Source organism: Dinoponera quadriceps, unplaced genomic scaffold, assembly GCF_001313825.1.
Source record: "Dinoponera quadriceps isolate SergipeBrazil2010 unplaced genomic scaffold, ASM131382v1 scaffold2094, whole genome shotgun sequence".
In the NCBI taxonomy this organism is placed as follows: domain Eukaryota; kingdom Metazoa; phylum Arthropoda; class Insecta; order Hymenoptera; family Formicidae; genus Dinoponera; species Dinoponera quadriceps.
In genome coordinates, this window is record NW_014557105.1 from 231,638 (window position 1) to 248,480 (window position 16,843).

General features: G+C 44.5%; 5 protein-coding genes across 11 annotated transcripts in view; 3 read left to right on the forward strand and 2 right to left on the reverse strand.

Moving 5' to 3' along the window:
* The first annotated feature begins 204 nt into the window (after window positions 1-204).
* Window positions 205-4,420, forward strand: LOC106748650 (5-methylcytosine rRNA methyltransferase NSUN4). Its single transcript, XM_014627373.1, has 9 exons — window positions 205-944; window positions 1,054-1,236; window positions 1,303-1,678; window positions 1,802-1,984; window positions 2,051-2,337; window positions 3,060-3,184; window positions 3,632-3,769; window positions 3,858-4,004; window positions 4,335-4,420. Exons 1-8 carry the CDS (start codon window positions 858-860, stop codon window positions 3,997-3,999), a joined length of 1,521 nt encoding a protein of 506 aa, XP_014482859.1. The 5' UTR covers window positions 205-857; the 3' UTR covers window positions 4,000-4,004; window positions 4,335-4,420.
* Window positions 4,335-10,118, reverse strand: LOC106748651 (putative inorganic phosphate cotransporter). Its single transcript, XM_014627374.1, has 9 exons — window positions 8,793-10,118; window positions 6,898-7,130; window positions 6,375-6,608; window positions 6,213-6,300; window positions 5,709-5,938; window positions 5,473-5,622; window positions 5,273-5,405; window positions 4,728-4,969; window positions 4,335-4,554 (listed from the first exon to the last, which is right to left on the reverse strand). Exons 1-9 carry the CDS (start codon window positions 8,809-8,811, stop codon window positions 4,378-4,380), a joined length of 1,506 nt encoding a protein of 501 aa, XP_014482860.1. The 5' UTR covers window positions 8,812-10,118; the 3' UTR covers window positions 4,335-4,377.
* LOC106748652 (sperm flagellar protein 1) lies at window positions 9,206-11,194 on the forward strand. Of its 5 annotated transcripts, none has more exons than XM_014627375.1 (3): window positions 9,206-9,274; window positions 10,047-10,242; window positions 10,377-11,194. In XM_014627375.1, the coding sequence occupies exons 2-3, from the start codon at window positions 10,128-10,130 to the stop codon at window positions 11,051-11,053; spliced, it is 792 nt and encodes a 263-aa protein (XP_014482861.1). In that variant the 5' UTR covers window positions 9,206-9,274; window positions 10,047-10,127; the 3' UTR covers window positions 11,054-11,194. The 5 variants fall into 5 exon arrangements, with proteins under 5 accessions (XP_014482861.1, XP_014482862.1, XP_014482863.1 ...); XM_014627376.1 differs by having other exon boundaries at window positions 9,209-9,274; window positions 10,111-10,242; XM_014627380.1 differs by lacking the exon at window positions 9,206-9,274 and having other exon boundaries at window positions 10,108-10,242; window positions 10,377-10,661; window positions 10,788-11,194.
* LOC106748653 (U6 snRNA-associated Sm-like protein LSm3) lies at window positions 11,163-12,087 on the reverse strand. The gene is made up of 3 exons (XM_014627381.1): window positions 11,901-12,087; window positions 11,724-11,831; window positions 11,163-11,560 (listed from the first exon to the last, which is right to left on the reverse strand). The coding sequence occupies exons 1-3, from the start codon at window positions 11,919-11,921 to the stop codon at window positions 11,378-11,380; spliced, it is 312 nt and encodes a 103-aa protein (XP_014482867.1). The 5' UTR covers window positions 11,922-12,087; the 3' UTR covers window positions 11,163-11,377.
* Window positions 12,088-12,217: 130 nt separating this feature from the next.
* The window catches only part of LOC106748649 (wiskott-Aldrich syndrome protein family member 3), a 31,011-nt gene continuing 26,385 nt past the window's right edge, over window positions 12,218-16,843 (forward strand). For all 3 annotated transcript variants that reach the window (XR_001374776.1, XM_014627371.1, XM_014627372.1), the window contains exon 1: window positions 12,218-12,825. The gene's annotated coding sequence lies outside the window, so the exon portion shown is untranslated. The remainder of the gene's footprint in view (window positions 12,826-16,843) is intronic.

Here is a 16,843-nt window from a genome sequence, read left to right on the forward strand (position 1 = left end):
ATGGCGGTTGCGAATCAATCGCGAAAAGCAGACGCGCGAGACGTGGACAAACAATAACATGCCGCTGCGCCGCTAGATACGCGCGGGGACAACGGGTGCCTCTCTCTCTCTCTCTAGCGACGTCGCGCGGAATTGGAAGGATAAACAAAAACGCGGCGGGTAGTACAGGTAGTACCGTAACTCATGGATTCGCTCGCCGCTTCCCCACCTGTGCGCGTCCGTGCGGTTCACGCCCTTCTCTCGCTATGCCTCGCCGTTGCTACTTCTCTCTCTTTTTCTCTCTCTCTCTCTCTCTCTCCCTCTCGTCCTCCGCATGCCCGCTAACGGTGAATCCGAAACGTGCGCGCGAGGTATCGCCGATGAAGTTGGGCGGTCGAAGGGCAGGCAGACAACGGGCAACATCTAGTAATGGCGCGTAATTCCATTCGGCTCGCCCTCGATGCGGCCAGCGGACCCCTAAAGCCATCTGGCGGCGCCGAGCAAAGTGATCGGGGTGGAACAGGCGCGGGCGATACGAACTTAGAGGAGCATGCAGGGGAATACGGAGGCGGATAAGTCTCATCAAACTTCGATTGAATTAATCGGTGAATAATAAGAGGAATTTCCAACGCCAATTTCCAGCTCTGCAACTAGTCGTGGTCAAATCTTCATCTGAGAAGAGAATTTAAATATTCGATATCAAGTTGATAAGTGTTGCAGCCTCTTTATGAGATTTTTACACCGAGTTTTTTACACTAGTGCAGAAAGTTCAGTTAAGAGAAAGAGATTTTTTGGTTATGTCACGTATCGAGGTTATCCTCGTCGGCGGGGACCCGTGATTTAAATCTAACAATTCGAGGTGATATTTGTTCATAAGAATGGCACGTTTATTTAACATACTTGCCGCCAAAGAATTGATGAGGATTCAGATTGCCAGATATAGTAGTAAGAAGGCGGACCATTGGGTGAGCGTTCACTTGCGTCTTTGTAATTTAATATGATTTTTATAATAAGCGTGATTGTCATAAATATATCTATTATTTATCATGTTTCTTCTTTGGGACCATTATTTAGGCTGTGATCAAGAGAAAAAAGACAGCAAAGTACATAGCGCTGAGACACTTTGACGAATTTTACAGTACTGTTTACAAGAGGAAATGGGAATCCATAAAAGAAGCATTGTTGCAGGAAGAACACAAGTACATGGCTGTCGTGAATAGCTTCAGCGATATAGACAGGATAAAAATGGAGCTAGAGGTATCTATACATATATATTGAAATATCAAATTTCAGTATATTGACTGATAGAGCTATCATTTTCAGTTGCAAGGTGCCATGAACTTGAAGACGATTTATCAAACTTATAAGACAGAACTTGATGAGACTCCACATAAATCTACTAGAAAAAGGAAGAAGAAAAATATGAAGGGGAGCCAAAAGATAGAGTCTGTAATTGCAGATATTCAACTGAACACAATACAGTCGCATTATCCTGCAGATTATGAATCGAAACCTACAGCTATAAGCACAGCGGATGAGGATGAGGATATTGTACAAGAACGTGGTAGACTGCAACCAGTAGAGATGAAGTCTATCGAATTCAGTGAGAATGACGTAAAGCTGGATGAGAATCGCATTGTGCATCCCAATGCTGGTTTGAGCGGATTGTACGAATTTATGCCAGCTACACAGATTAAAGGTAAGCCACACCACGTGTCTTTCTGTATCTGGGCAAACATGGCAGATTTCCCCTAATTGTAATTTTAGTCAAAATTCTTGTATTTAAGTTCACTCGACGCTAATTAATCTCTTGTGTTTCAAGGAACGGACGACTGGGTGTTAGAGTCGCAACACTACGGCTACTACAATCAAGGTGCGGATTTCTCGGTGAAGATTGAGAAAGAACCAATATTAACGTTTCCGGAATACCTCAACATATACACGTTCGAGGAGGACAATTACAGCAAATTCCCACCACCCAAGAAAGGATCCACCAACGTTCTGGGTGAGTCTTTGATAACCTGCGTACATTTACGGATTTCTCTCTGTACGATTGCGATTTGTCATACAGATTACTATCTCTTGGACGGTGCCTCCATATTACCAGTACTTGCTTTGGACTTACAACCCGGTGACGCTGTGTTAGACATGTGCGCAGCACCCGGAGGAAAAGCTCTCACGATTCTTCAGACGTTTATGCCGCGTTTGTTGATCGCTAACGACATACAGTTATCTAGAGTAAAGAGGATACAGAATGTCATAAATCAGTATGTGGACAACATTGGTCAATGGCAGGATAGATTGCGTGTGACCCATCAAAACGCGAGATTGATCGAAGATAAGGATATCTATAACAAGGTATAATCCTCTCTCTCTCTCTCTCTCTCTCTTTCGACGATTCATTGAGAAAATTTAATACAAATATAATTATAATTTAATCCTTACGTTGGGCCATATTATTTGAAAGTAAAAGAACCCTTTGACCTGCGATTCTCTCTCATCGGTGCTGTGTACCGAAATATTAACGAATTGCTCGATGTCACTTAGGAACGATAAAAGAGATTTGTCCGCCTAAGTTTGAAGTTAGACGACTGACTGACTCATTATTGTTATCAGTCTCAAAGTTTCCGTTGTGTACCGTTTAACAGCAGATGATACGATGATCGTTTCATTCTCTAGCATTCCTTGGTACGACTCAAAAAGCAGGTCGGAGGTATTTTTATTTGGAATTTTTAATATGACTCAAGGATGAATCAGAGAAACATCCTTGTACTTCAATCGCATGACCATAAACGAAGTTGGAATTTTATCTCAATTTACCCACGACAAATAATATTTCTGGCCCGATGACGAGTTGTGTTGTGAAAAAATGAAAATCCAAAATCGGGTAGACTATGATAAGATTCAAAGAGTATGCACAGGAGCTGTGCGAGACCAGTAAAGTTTAACGATGAATTTTTATGTCGAATCGAAAGAATAGGAATTAATTAAGTCTGAATATATATCGAGGAAAGATAGTTGATTCTCGAGTGAAAAACGAATCGAATATCACCCATCGTCATTAACGACCACCTTTGCAGATCCTAGTGGATGTACCGTGCACCACGGACCGACATGTGCTGCACTGCGACGAGAACAACATTTTCAAGGCGACGAGGATACAGGAGAGATTGCAGTTGCCAGAACTGCAGGCGGATATTTTGACGTGCGTAAAAGATTCGATACCACTTTATATGAACATAAATGATTATATTTGCACGACAACCGAGATGATAAGTCTCGACTGCTGCAACTACTCTCTCCCTAGTGTCACATATCATATAGTATATATTTATAACATAATTATTTATACAATATGTAACATCGATAATCGAATTTTGCCCTCTAAACGTAGTCAATATTCTCTTTTCTACTTTTACGGCTCCTGGTCTCTCGTTATGATAGACGGATCTCGTTCGATGACGTCAGAAGCGAGAAAACTCATGCCCAAAATTCCTACGGAATACATTGAAATAAAAGAATAAGGTCCGTAAAACAGTTGTGATCGATAGAGAACATTTGTAAAACTCGCTTCTGACGCCATTAATTTAGATGGCTGCAGTGAGGAGACTGGAGATTTAAAAATGCTTACGAGGTAACTTTCGTGTTGCAGTAACGCGCTGAAGATAATATCTGTTGGCGGCACGGTCGTTTATTCGACGTGTTCTCTCAGCCCCATCCAGAACGACGGTGTGGTCGGCATGGCGCTGAAGAAAGCCTGGGAGGAGACCAATTCGATCATGGTCGTAAAGTAAGGACATCTTTTGACGATGAAAAATTTGCAGGAAAGGTATTATCCATCCCAGTCGCACGTTAACAATGCATTTTTGTTGGTCCAGGGACATGAGGAAAGCTCTGGAGCCGTTGAACTGCCTGTACAAATTCGGAAATTTCGGTTTGAGATACGGCCACATCGCCATTCCAACACTCCAGAACAACTGGGGACCCATGTATTTCTGCAAGATAGTACGGGTTCGGTAATACAGGTGAGTGATCGCCAGTAAACTGAACCTGGAGACGTTCGCGAATCTTTTATATAGATCACTTTTTATAGTAATAAGTAGCTTTACATTCGCTTTCATGTAACAATATTGATCTTGCTTCACACACACATTCTGTGAAATAAATTATGCATCAGCAGAGCACTTTACCGCGCGCGAAAACCGCGCGGAATGCCTGTACATATTTTCGTATTTACGGAGAGATCAACGATGAGCGCGACAGAATTCTTTGTCGTGAGGAAAATATTTCAAATTACAAACTAAACAGAAAAAATAAATTAACAGATAAATAAAATTATCATCAATTAATTACAGACTATGTTATGGCACTCGGCGTGTGACGTTCCCCTGCGTGACTCTATTTCTTGTTGGCACCCTTTAGAGGTAACGTTTGATCGCCTGTCTCTTCGTCAAACAGCCTGACGTTGTTCCATGGCTGCTCGTCGCCGCTTCCGAAAGTAGTGTACACCAGTATCTCGATGGTGTACAGAATGACCGTTACGAGGAACACGATCCTCCATGCTTCTATGGTTTGCTGTAAATAATAATGGAACGATTGAAATACCGACGAATCCTAATATTAGCGCAATAAATTCCATCAAGAAAAAGGGGGAAAAAAAAAGAGTTCACTCGCTTCGAAAGAGAATTCTTCACCTGTTCTCCTTGATTTTTTACCTAGGGGATATTGTTTCATTGAGCTTTACTCACGTTTCCTTGAGTCAGCTTTCCCACAAATATCGGCACGACGAAGCCGGGTATGGTGGCGATGGTGTTCGTCATCGCCACCAAGGTACCGGCGAAATTCGGCGCTATGTCTATGTGGTTCGCCATAAAGCCGCAGTACATACCGCCGATGCAGGCAACCGCGATCGTCATCAGTACAACTGCGAGGATGCGGTCGCAGCCGACGTACGATACGCCGATCAAGCACACCAAGGGTACGAAGGACGCTGTAACGGAGGAATTAAGAAATTGAGAAATTTCTTTGATCTAACACCTGAAATATTTGATTAAATAGACAGCTACATATATTAGTATACTAACACATACGTTGATTAGATCATTGTAGAAAAAAAATTCAACTTATAAAGAGTAGAAAAAGAAAATGTAAATTAGGAAGTAGAAAATAAGAAATGCAAATATATAGATATTGGAAATAAATTAAAAATAGCAAATACGAATACAAGTTAGAAAGGTTCCCGACTCAAGAGTCGATCTTTCTCGAAAGTTGGATTCCCAATCGTGAAACTTACAGAAGAGAGTTCCAATTTTCCTAGACATCGTCACCGTGATAAGTTCCCTGTCCTGCATAACGGCTAATACTTTGCTGAGAACCATGGTGAAGATCCACATACACAGGAATGGCATGGACGACAGTCCTGCATTCTGATGAACGAGTGAATGAGTTTTCAATCGCTATTATCGGATCGCATATTACTTCGAGTCAATTTACCGAGCTCATGTCGAACTTCAAGATCTGATTCATGAAGGTGGGCAATTCGATCAGCAGCATATACCAGCCGAAGTTGCTGCAGAAGTGTGTGATCAGGATCGCCATGAACGGTTTAGAGCGCAACACTTGCCGCCACGGGACCGGTAATTTCTGCGCACGAAGATTACAAGTGGAATGGAAACGAAGGGGGCGACAGAAAATCTGAAAGTGAAGCGAGTGAGCGGCTTTCAACGTACCTTTTTGTGAATATCCCGTTTGTTGTGCCCCAACGACGTCATGATGTAGCCCCTTTCCTCTTGAGTGATCAGTCTCGACTGTTCCTCCGGGGAATCCGCAATCATGAGTCCCCAAGCGATGCACCAGATCAGGGAAAGCGCGCTCTCCACGTAGAAGATGAATTGCCAGCCGAGATTCGCGGCCAACAAGCCGGACAATAAGATGGAGATGACGGTGCCGAGTGCCGTTCCTGAAACAAGTGATTTCATTGATTCGATGCTTCTTCGATATAACAAAACTTACGGCCTGCCCAGAAAGTTCCAGGAGTCAGGGTGTCACGAGTGGAGGGACGTGTGAGGATTCACGAGTGCTGTGACGATTTACGTCCCGCAAGTACAGGCCTCGAGCTGATCAAGGGATCGGGGATTGAAAGACGGTGGGTGTAGCTCAATAGTGAGTGCGGAATATCCTATGTAGGCATGTATTCCTGGAACTCTTCGGCGGCACGTCTGTAATTTACGCACCAGCGTAAACGATCGACGCGATGACGCTTCTTTCATTCAACGGCGCCCATTTGGCGATCATGACGTGCATAGCGGGAAACGAGACACCCTGCAATCGCAGGAAGTTAGAATTGCGAAATGAAATATCAGGACGTTCATAGTGTCCAAAGTGTTATCACTAACTCCACCGATTCCCTGAATGAATCTCATCAGTATGAAGAGTGAGTAATGAGCCTGTGCTGCGATAGGCGTCAGAAAGGACGCTGCAAGGTTCAGCAGGACTGATCCGCTCATCACCCATTTAGCCGACCAGAGTTCCGACATTCGTCCACCGGGCAACAGGGACATCATGTAGCCCCAGAAATAGGCGGACAGGATGAGGCCCTGAAGAGACTCGTCCCATACGAATGGACCGTCCTGAAGAATGCGACGAATGCGATAAGATTATATTTAAAATTTTTCTCCCTAATTTCTTTCTAATTCCCAAACGATTCTTGGCTTTAAGAAAATAATATAGTTCTGTTAAATTAATCTGTTAAATGAAAGATATCCTTTTTTTAGATATCTTCAGGATGTCTCAAAGATATATTTTAAACATTTGTGCTACCTAGGTGTGATTTTACTCTTGTGCATTTTATTTTTATGAAATATTTTATAAAAGTTTTATTTATATTGATTTTAACACACATAAAATATTGTCACCCACCTCGACTGCAACCTTCGTGACGCTCTGACCATCACAAACTTCGTCAGCTTTCACTATGTTGGTGCTGTTGATATCCGCGTGGTAAGACGTGGGTAATTTGACGGCTGTATGGTTCACCATAGCGACGATTGCCACGCTAACGTTGACTTTAAAACCATAAAGAATGGCAAGACCGATAGATCCCATTATGGCCATCAAGTATCGGATCGGGAACACTATCTTCCTGCCTTTTCCTGCAAGTAAAAATACATACGATAAAGAACAGGATAGGGTAATGAGATAACAAAATAAGGAGAGGAATTTTTTGCATTTTTCTGGTTAAAAGGATATTTTTTTCAAACGTCTCGCCAACCAGAAGCCTCACATTAAATCTCCACCGACTGTCATTGTATATTTGATGGCAAGACCGATATTTCACGAGATAATTTTGTGGGCCTACTTTTTACCAAAAAGCAGGACTCCCACTTTAATATATAAACTCACAATATACTTTTATGTTAGCACAAATAAAACTTTATTCTTCGCCATTAACAGTTTATGTGTCTCTCACAACCGTTGTTTATTTATTCGTCTCTTTTTTTTTTCATCGCATGACCCTCGTAGGCAAGCGGCTGTGTTGGCCGGTAATCTAAGACGCCGTTATCGGCAACGGGCCAGTATTGGTAATGAGGCCAAAATTTTAATAAATTTTAATAAATATAGGTAACTATAAAGAGAAATAATTTTCCTAAAATTCGGCATTAATATCTAAAAATGGAGCGACGCGCAACAAGTTTCTCGGCGACCTGTTGATGAGGCAGGACGACCACAATGTTGATCATATTCCTAATATTTCAGCTTCCCTTTTTTCGCAGAGCACGTGGCCAATTGTACGCTTAAAATTTATCAGCTGTTTAAAATAACTAGGTCGAAGTTACACTCGAAATTATTATTAGCATATCTGTACTGTGCTTAGCTTAGCACTGTGACAGGACAAAGTTTCGAGTAACGACATTCCCGATTGGTGTCGAATTACCAGCTGTTTTCCAGGCGTTTTCATATGGTATGTCACGAGATCGATTTTAAGCTCATTCGAAGGCACAGCCGAAAAATTATTTTAAGAACGGCATCACGTCATTGACATGCGGGCTGTCGTCCCGAGCGTGTTATTATCCTGATGCAATTTCAATCTCCGATGATAACGATCGGCTCTAAGTGAGTTGAAATTCGTTAATATCGCGATAAACGAATTTTGAACACCACGGTCGGTTGTATTTCATAAATCTGCACAAACAGCTCGTAAAGAATTTTCATATGTCAGATGGTCATCACCGGTGTAAGCACGGTCGGCATTTGCACAGCATTGCGTCAGCGAAACGCTTACGATACGAGGCACACAGGTATCTAAGAATCGATTCGAAGAAAATCAGTTTACGAGAAACTACTGATTAGAAGAAAATTAATTAGAAATTCTGAGCAGGTTTTGACAAAATTGATCTAGAGTAGAGGACACGCCAAGGTCATGGCGGGCATTTTCGGTTTGTATTTTGCATAAAAATAAGGCAATTGCGAAAGCATAGTTAGAAATAAATTTGTTCTTCATCCTTGTAGAAATAAATATATCTTATTGTCGTACAATTTTTCTCTTGAATTAATTGCTTATGCTTTAATAAAATATAATTTTTCTTTCAAACAGAAATTTTCTAAGAATTATATTAGGAGAGAATATGTGTATGATTGTATTACGTGATAGAATGATAATAACAGATAGAATGTGTTATATGTGTGCGTTGATGAATATAATAGAATTGATTGATTGATATATTTATGTTGAATAACATTATGATGAATTGATGTTATCTCTCGAGATTGGGATTCTATTCTTGCCGAAAATTGACAGAAAAATCATTACTTACTGCGTGGATTATTGTCCATCGCGTTGTTGAAATACGTCTTTGACGACTCTTTCGTGAAGAAAATCCGGTTCTCTTCAACGCTACAAATTTGCACCTCGCAGACAATTGATCACAAGACTACCTTCCAAAATTTTCACCGCAGTTTTTCACCGTTTTGTTTTTTCTTCCACCTTTGTAATATTGCGAATTTTCCCGTTTGTCCCTTCGCAATATCGACGCTTCGTACTTTCTGCTTCCTCTTCGTCACGAGAATCGCGCGTCACTGACGTAAAGCCGGAGCAGTTCTTGGAGCGATTCTCCGAGAGATGCTGAGCGTGCGCCTTTTCTATAAACGCCGCACGCACGCGTGTGCGTGAGTTCGTTGAGAAGAACGTGGCGAAATGTGCGTTTCACTGCAGTCATTGACACGGCTACCGGTGGGAAGGAAGTGCTGGGGATGTGGTTGCATCACCTGTATTCCTTTGGATTTCCAAAGAAGAAAGGTTCTATTAAATATTATTATATTTTATCAGTCGGATAAATGCGGAAGATCAGTCTATAAAGGTCGACTGAATAATTCTCTGTACCCTGAGGAAAATATTTGTGCGCCTTTCTTCTCCAAAGTCCGGAATTCTCAGAACTCAATCCAACGTGAAATCGCGCACGTACGCGCGTTGAGTCATTTAAAAGTTTCAATAGGAATTCTATTTTTAACTCCAAATACTCTATATTCTTTCATTTTTTATTTTATCAATTGAATAATTTCGTGCCATGAGAAACGAATTTGTGGGAATTCTCGCTCGGGAATTCTTAGAACGTAACAAAATAGCGAGATCGTGCTTGAATCTTTCACGAACGAGAATTCCATTTTTAGCTCCGGGTACTTTGTATTTTCATTCTTATTTTATTAATCGAATACACAGAAATGTCGAAGAAATATATAAAAATTCAATGATTCTTGCTACGATGAGAACAGAACTTGTGTCCATTTCTTCGAGAATTTGTAAAACGTAAGCGTAAAACAGTCGTTCGTGAATCTCTTGAAAGTTTCACGAAGAGAATTATTAGTATTTAGCAAATACTTCGTACTATTATTTTATCAAATATTCCGCAAAGCGTGTTTCATTTCTACCCACCTCGTATTCGGCTTGCTTCGCGCTTGACATTCGAGTGCAAAAACTTGTTTACCTGAAGCTGGATGCGAGCGAACTCGCGATGAAGCGCGAGACGAGACGAAAGATGTCGACGACGTTTACAAATTTCCGATGTAAGTAGCAGGGGCGTCTCTCTTCGCGCTCTTTCATGATCCTCGCGTTCTCGGTTCTGGTGCCGCCAACAGCGGACTTTCAGTGAAAGATGAACGCGGACGGCTCGGAGACGAACGTTCAATTCGGCGAGATCTATGAGTGGATCGATCAGATCAAGTTGTCCAGGCCGAAGAAGAACATAGCCAGGGATTTCTCCGATGGCGGTAACGATAAAAAACGCCCCGATTCTCCCATACATAAATCCCCTCACCAGGATTCCTTGTGAACCCGTCAACGAGGCTAAGAACTTTTAAGAAACGCGTCCCACGTGAAAAGCGCAGAACGGTTGAAATTTCAGTGCTGATGGCGGAAGTGCTGAAGTACTATTACCCTAAGTACGTGGACGTGCACAATTACGTCGCCGGCAACAGCATCGCGAAGAAGGTGGACAACTGGTGCACGCTGAATCGCAAGGTGTTCTCCAAGATCGACATGAAGCTGAGGAAGGAGCTGATCAATCAGCTGGCGGGCTCCCAGTCGGGTGTTATCGAGAAGGTTCTCGCCGACCTGCGAGCCAGGATTCAGAAGGATTGCGATGCCGACGAGCAGTCTTTGTATTCCAATCACGAGGACGATAAAGATGGTAAAGTTACTGACGAAATTGTCAATCGAATTTCCCAATTCATTCCAACCGTCTCAATATTTTCCACGATTCAAACACTAACCCAGCTAACTTCTCACAATCCGATCATTTCGTGCGCGTCTGCAGAGACGGTGAGGTCCGTGCTGAATCCTGACGTGGTGACGAACAAAAACGTGCCCCGGCACGTGTACACGCGCTTAAAGCACGAGCTGCAGGAGAAGGACGACAAGATCTCAACGCTGCAGCAGAAGATCTCGCACATGGAGAGCATAATGAAGCTGAAGGATCAGAGGATCGACGATCTCACGCTGCAGATCGCGGCACAGTCGCAAGATCTGGATATCAGTCCGCGTTCTCAGGGAGTTTCGAAACTCTGCGGCACCAAGTTGTAGCGCGTCAGGCGAGCCTGAGGTGAAAGGCGTCGCTCGAAAAGTATCGCACTCGTCATGATAAGTCGGCCCGCAAGGTAGCTGATTATCGTATCTATACATAAACTGTACATTATAAGAATACACTATTTAATCACAATCGAATCATCGTCGGAATCTTACATATGTATATGTATATATTTATGTAAGCACGTATATGCTACGTCGATTTCACAGTCTGCAGCCAACCGTCAGAAGTTCCTCACTGATATTAACGACGTTCAAGGTCCCAGTTTACATCACACTTCTGTTGTTTGTTAAATTAGCGAGATCGCACAGGCGACGATCTTACATCGGTGCTCTCATGCTGGGTGGTGACACCAGGATAACACCGTCGCCACGAACAAACAGCATGGAGATGTTCCTCTTTGTGGTGCGGTACACTTCCTCGTACGTTTCTTCATCTATCTCCACTGTGGTCACAGTTTCCTCCGCCTCGCCCAGCACCATGTTCAAGTGTTGGTCGTAAGCCTGCAATTACGTTACGACATGATGATTGGCTGCCAATTTTCCCGCTTGACATTTCGCCTTTGTGATTGCACGTTAACATCTTGAAAATCATATTTTGTACGAAACTTGGAGCTGTGAGAATTGAAATGATGGAGCCACTAGAGACGGAGAAGAAATCCCTTACGTGTAAACGTCCTCGAAGCTCTCTCTCGTTCCTCATCTTTACGTAAATCCGCTCATCTAGGCTCAGCCTTATGAGGTCCAGCGGCTCCTTTACATTTATCGCCGGCACCTGTCTCAGGAATATGCGACGTTAAGGTTAGGTCTGGCGAAACTAGTCTACCGTCAATCGTGAACTCACTTGCTCCGCCTCGTCAGCCATCGCGAGATTTCGTAAGTTCGCGAGAACCGGTGTATTATTTCGCGTTAACGTTAACGCAACACTAAGGATCGCGGTGCTTGATCAGCGTAGCAAAATTCAAGCGTCACGCAATTATACACACAAGTTTACCGCCGATAGAACGCTCCGACAACGCGAACTGCCATCTTGACGCTTCGCGCGGCCAGATGTCGCCGCAGTGCGATAAAGCGCGCGAATCTTTCAGGATGACTTGTGTGGGAAAAGGTGGCCGTCCATTTACATTTCGTACGATAACTTTGTCAACAGTCAATATTTTAAATTGAGAATTGAACGATTGTATTGGTTAAAGTATCATTCGATTCTGGACCGAAAGTTATGAAATATTTATCACTTAGGATGTCATCTCTTTTTTATAAAAATATGACGCCATTGCGTAATAGGATGAGGAGAGCAATGAATAGAGCGCACGAGCTTTACGCTTCGAGCGGTTGTTTTTCCAACGACGGGGAGACGCTCGATTCAAATTACGCGCGCTGCGGCGCGCCGCTCGCGGCGTGGCTGCGCGTTATGGCACCGCAGCGTCGCCCGGCGGCGTCCGGTACAGTTGAGCCGCGGCCCCGGCGGAGCGGAGCGGTGTAGCGAGTGTGAGCGAATGCGCGATCCGAGTGAGCGTACGAACGCGCTGCTGTTGCTGCTGCGTGCCAGTGCAACGCCATTTTCTGCGTCCGCGGGTGGTGAAGTCGTTTCTCTCGATCGGTCGGCCCGTCGCTCCGTGATCGCGACGACGTGCCCGGCGGTCCGCCTTGATCGTCGTTCCCGGCCGCCTTCGTCGTCCGCTGTTCCGCTCTTCCGTGCTGTGCCTGTGCTCGGCTTCCCCGCCCGGGATATGCGCGGACACGCGGCCAGCCGTGCGACGGATACGATGGTGAGTAGTGACTAGCGAGGCGAGCGAGAGTGTGCGTGAGAGAGAGAAGCGGAGATAGGAAGAGAGAGAGAGACAGAGCGTGCGAGCATAGCGGTAGAGCGACAGAGACGGAGCGAGGAGATCGGAGCTCCGTGTTCCGTGACGTCTTGTCAGTCGGCCTTTTTCCCGTCGCTGCCGACATCGTCGTCGTCGCGATAACGGAATCCCCAGTCCAGCGGATAACTCGGCGGTACCGGAGAAACGGTATGTCCGCGGATGGGCGGCGGTTTTCCGGGGGCGGCACATGGCCGTCGGGGCGCCGGCTGTACGTCTCTACGTGCAGCAGGGGGTGGCCCTCCCCGAGCGCTTTCTCTCTCTCTCTCTCTCTCTGCCGGAGTGACGCGAGAGGTGCATCTCTTCGCTCCACAAGAGCGAGGGATGCGACGATGATTTTGTCGGAAGTTGCTGTTATCGCGCGATAACAATTGCTGTTCTTCGTAGATTCGTCAGGGTGATAGAATTTGGGAAGGAGGGGACGGGTTTAATCATTGAGTCCTTCGTTTGAAGAATGACTTTCGATTTAAATCGCTGACCTCTCGCAAGTTACGGATGACTCCCGCTGCGATAAACTAAGTAAATAAACTTGACATCTGGATTTTGTCTCGGGGAAGATTGGCGATTTCGTCGCCAATAATTCGGTCATTTATGTAAGAGGGAGAAAGAGAGTGAGAGAGTGTGAGTGAGAAACACCCTGTATATGAAGGGGCTGGCAGCCGGAGCGCGTACGAGTAAAACGCTCAATATTCATGTCCGTTGATTTTGTCATCGACAATCCCGTCGTTTCCGTCGTCACTCCGTCGAACGACGACGCGGTGTTGATGGCGTTTCGCGCGCGACACCCGGTACAAAAAGAGGGATATGGGGTATCATTGAATAGGAGTGAATAATTAAACGAAACTGGCATTATCGGCCCGACGGCTTGTTTTTGTCGCTCGATCGCTTTTATTCGGGCGTGTACACTTTAGCCCCGTGACACGCACACACATGCAGAAACGTCAGCGGTAAGCAAACTGACCAACCACGATCTATTATTCTTTCAACGTAAGAACAGTCGACTGTGATTGGTCAATTTACCGCTTACTGCTTACGTTTTGTGTGCGCCACGGCCCTCGCCGCATCGCGCTGTATCGATACTCGAGCCGCGATACACACAACAGTTGGCGATACTACCAAAGCACCTGACGATCGATTCGATCCGCGCCGTTGCTCCCTGCAGGTCTCCCTCGACGCTCCGCCGGGATCCTTCGCGGCCGCTTTTCGAAGATACAGGAGGATTGGCCCTTCGAATATGCGCGTACATGCGTACGCGCGTGACCGTGGATCGCGTGCGCGTGAATGGGGAAACGGGAAATTACGGGAAACTCGAGCGTGGGAAATCACAGCACGTCGAGGTGGGTTTCGCGAGTGGAGCGAATTAGAGAGAGAGGCCGCGAGGAATGCGTTAACCATCGTGATAGAAATCAGCGATCGCGTTTCAGAAATAATTTGCACGAGCGACATGAGCGTGCGTGGTAGCGGCTTTTAAAGCGTGTGGAAGGCGTTGTTAACATTCGATACTGGGTGTCTCGAGAGATCGCTCGTGCATGATTCTCGCGAGATTCGCCGAATTCGTCCGGCGACGAGCGATTTGCGAGAGAAAAAATGCGATATACTGAACTGTAACGTATAACCATTGAATGATCAAGTCAGGGCCGTGACGCACAGAAAAATATAAGGCAGGTTGATCAATCACAGTCGATTATTCTTCGGCCGTAAGAAGAATAATCTACTACGATTGATTAATTATGTCACAGCCCAAATCTTACCGTTTGTGTTTGTGTATCACGTCCTTTAACGACAAAGTTGGTGGAGCGTCTCGTGGAAGACACCCGGTATATGTTACACACGAAGAGCGATTTTTGCATCCAGCGAGCGAGCCGATCATGCGATCTCGCAGAGCGATCGTCCGCCTGACCTTTTCTACGTTAATTTATTAATGAACCGTTAGATCGCGGTCGCTGCATGTGTGTACGCATTTGCATGCGTGTGTGTATGTGTGTGTATGCGTCCGTGCATGTCGGCGTATCGACCGATGGCTGTTGACACGCCGAGGCATTCTGCCTTTTTCTACTGTCGTCTACGCGCGAGCTCTCTGTCTGAGAATCGATTTACGATTGCGACGTGCGACGACACATGTTCCTCTGTGTGTGTGTGTGTGTGTGTGCGCGCGCGTTCGTCGAGCCTTGAACGCATTCGCGAGGAAGCCTCTTTTTTCGAGGGACTCGCGAGATTCCTTCTCGAGCTCTCAAACCTGAAATTTCCGTACGTGTTTTCCTTTCGGCTCTCTGGGAGTTACGAAACTTTATTATTCGAATTCGGGGTCTCCGGGTTCTCCAGATCTTTGTGACCCATTTGGCCCGTTTACCCTCCCGGCTCTGTTGACATTCCCGGCGTACCCCGGGGGAAACTGCTGCGGGCCCATTGGCAGTCGACCCTCTCGTTCACCCGTGAGGTTATTCGGCTAATCTTGGATCATCTTCCGGCGGATCCCCTTTCGCCGACGCACCGACGAAATCTTATCCGGAGCCAATGGGCAAATCGAGTTTGTATCCTCGAGTCCTCGAGACTGTAACGAATTTCACTCCACCGCGCAGAAACGATACTCCGAGCTTATACGCCCGTTTCTACCGGCGTCAATTAAATTAAATTAAACCTTAACCCGAGTTTAAACTGTTCTTATAGACAAAGAGTTAAACTCAGGTTATATAAGGTTTAATCAACGTTGCTAGAAACGAGCACTAATTCGATCAATTTATCGGAATTACTCCCCCGCTATAATGTGTGCGAAAGAAAAATAAGAAATACGCAACGATTTCGAGAGTCCGTGGGTCGTTCAGGACACCCTGTACATAGGGTGCAATACTGTGCCGCCGTTCTCGCAGGTCTCTCCCGTTGGCCGGCCGCGTTACCTTGAACGGGGTCGGCTGCGCGTCGCCAACACGTAAATAAAATACGCATGCCGCCGTTGGCGTGCCGTTTCGCGAAATTTCTGTAAAGACGCCGCACGATTACGCAACTGCGTGCCGATTGCAGCCCCTTTCTCCGCGCCCCGGCGCGTACACACGCGCGATCTCGTCACGCGCGCGACGTTGCGTTACGTGCGCGTGTTTCATACTTGCAATCGCCTGCGTTTTCTCTCTCTCTCTCTCTCTCTCTCTCCATCGCAACACGAAGTGATGGCTCGGTGCCACTCCGAATTGAAATTTTGACTCCATTTAAGTTTTAATTCTACAATATAGTGGGCAGAGTTGACTACAAAATTTCAGTAAGTGGAAAAGATCACGGTGTAAGTTTTTTATTATTTCGGATTTGATCCAAGGAGAAACTATAAAAAGACTTAATATGTAATTAAAATATGTATTTACATAATTTTACGACAAAAAGATATTTTTGTTTTAATTAATAAATCATATTAATTGTTATGATTTAAAGAAAAACGAAACTAATATGATAATAAAGTCATTTTTAATTCAAATTAATATGTGTAATATACTTTTAAAACAAAATTTTTGGAGATATAAGCGTCGTTAAATTTTATATTAATTTTTAACTTAATGAGAAAAACAATATGAACAAAATCAAAAGTTTTTACCAATATAGGTCTGGTTCGTATTTACGTTTCTTTTAACTTTTCACTTACCAGACTTTGAAAGACGTTGTTTTAGTCATAGTGTTACTGACTAATACTAATTACTAATGTGCCACAAGCAATACATTTCTGCTTATTGACGTAATCAACAGAACAGGATACCAAGCAAGTTCACACAACGTCTTTGTGTTTTTCTCCTAATGCATTTTTCAAATTACTCATGTTTATTATCTTCTAATAAACGCAAATGTATTATAATCAATCTGTTCTTTCTCACTGAACCGGTTGTACTAACTTATACTAATTCTCTTCTCCTCTTTCCACCAAGTTTTAACTATACATTTGCCCTTT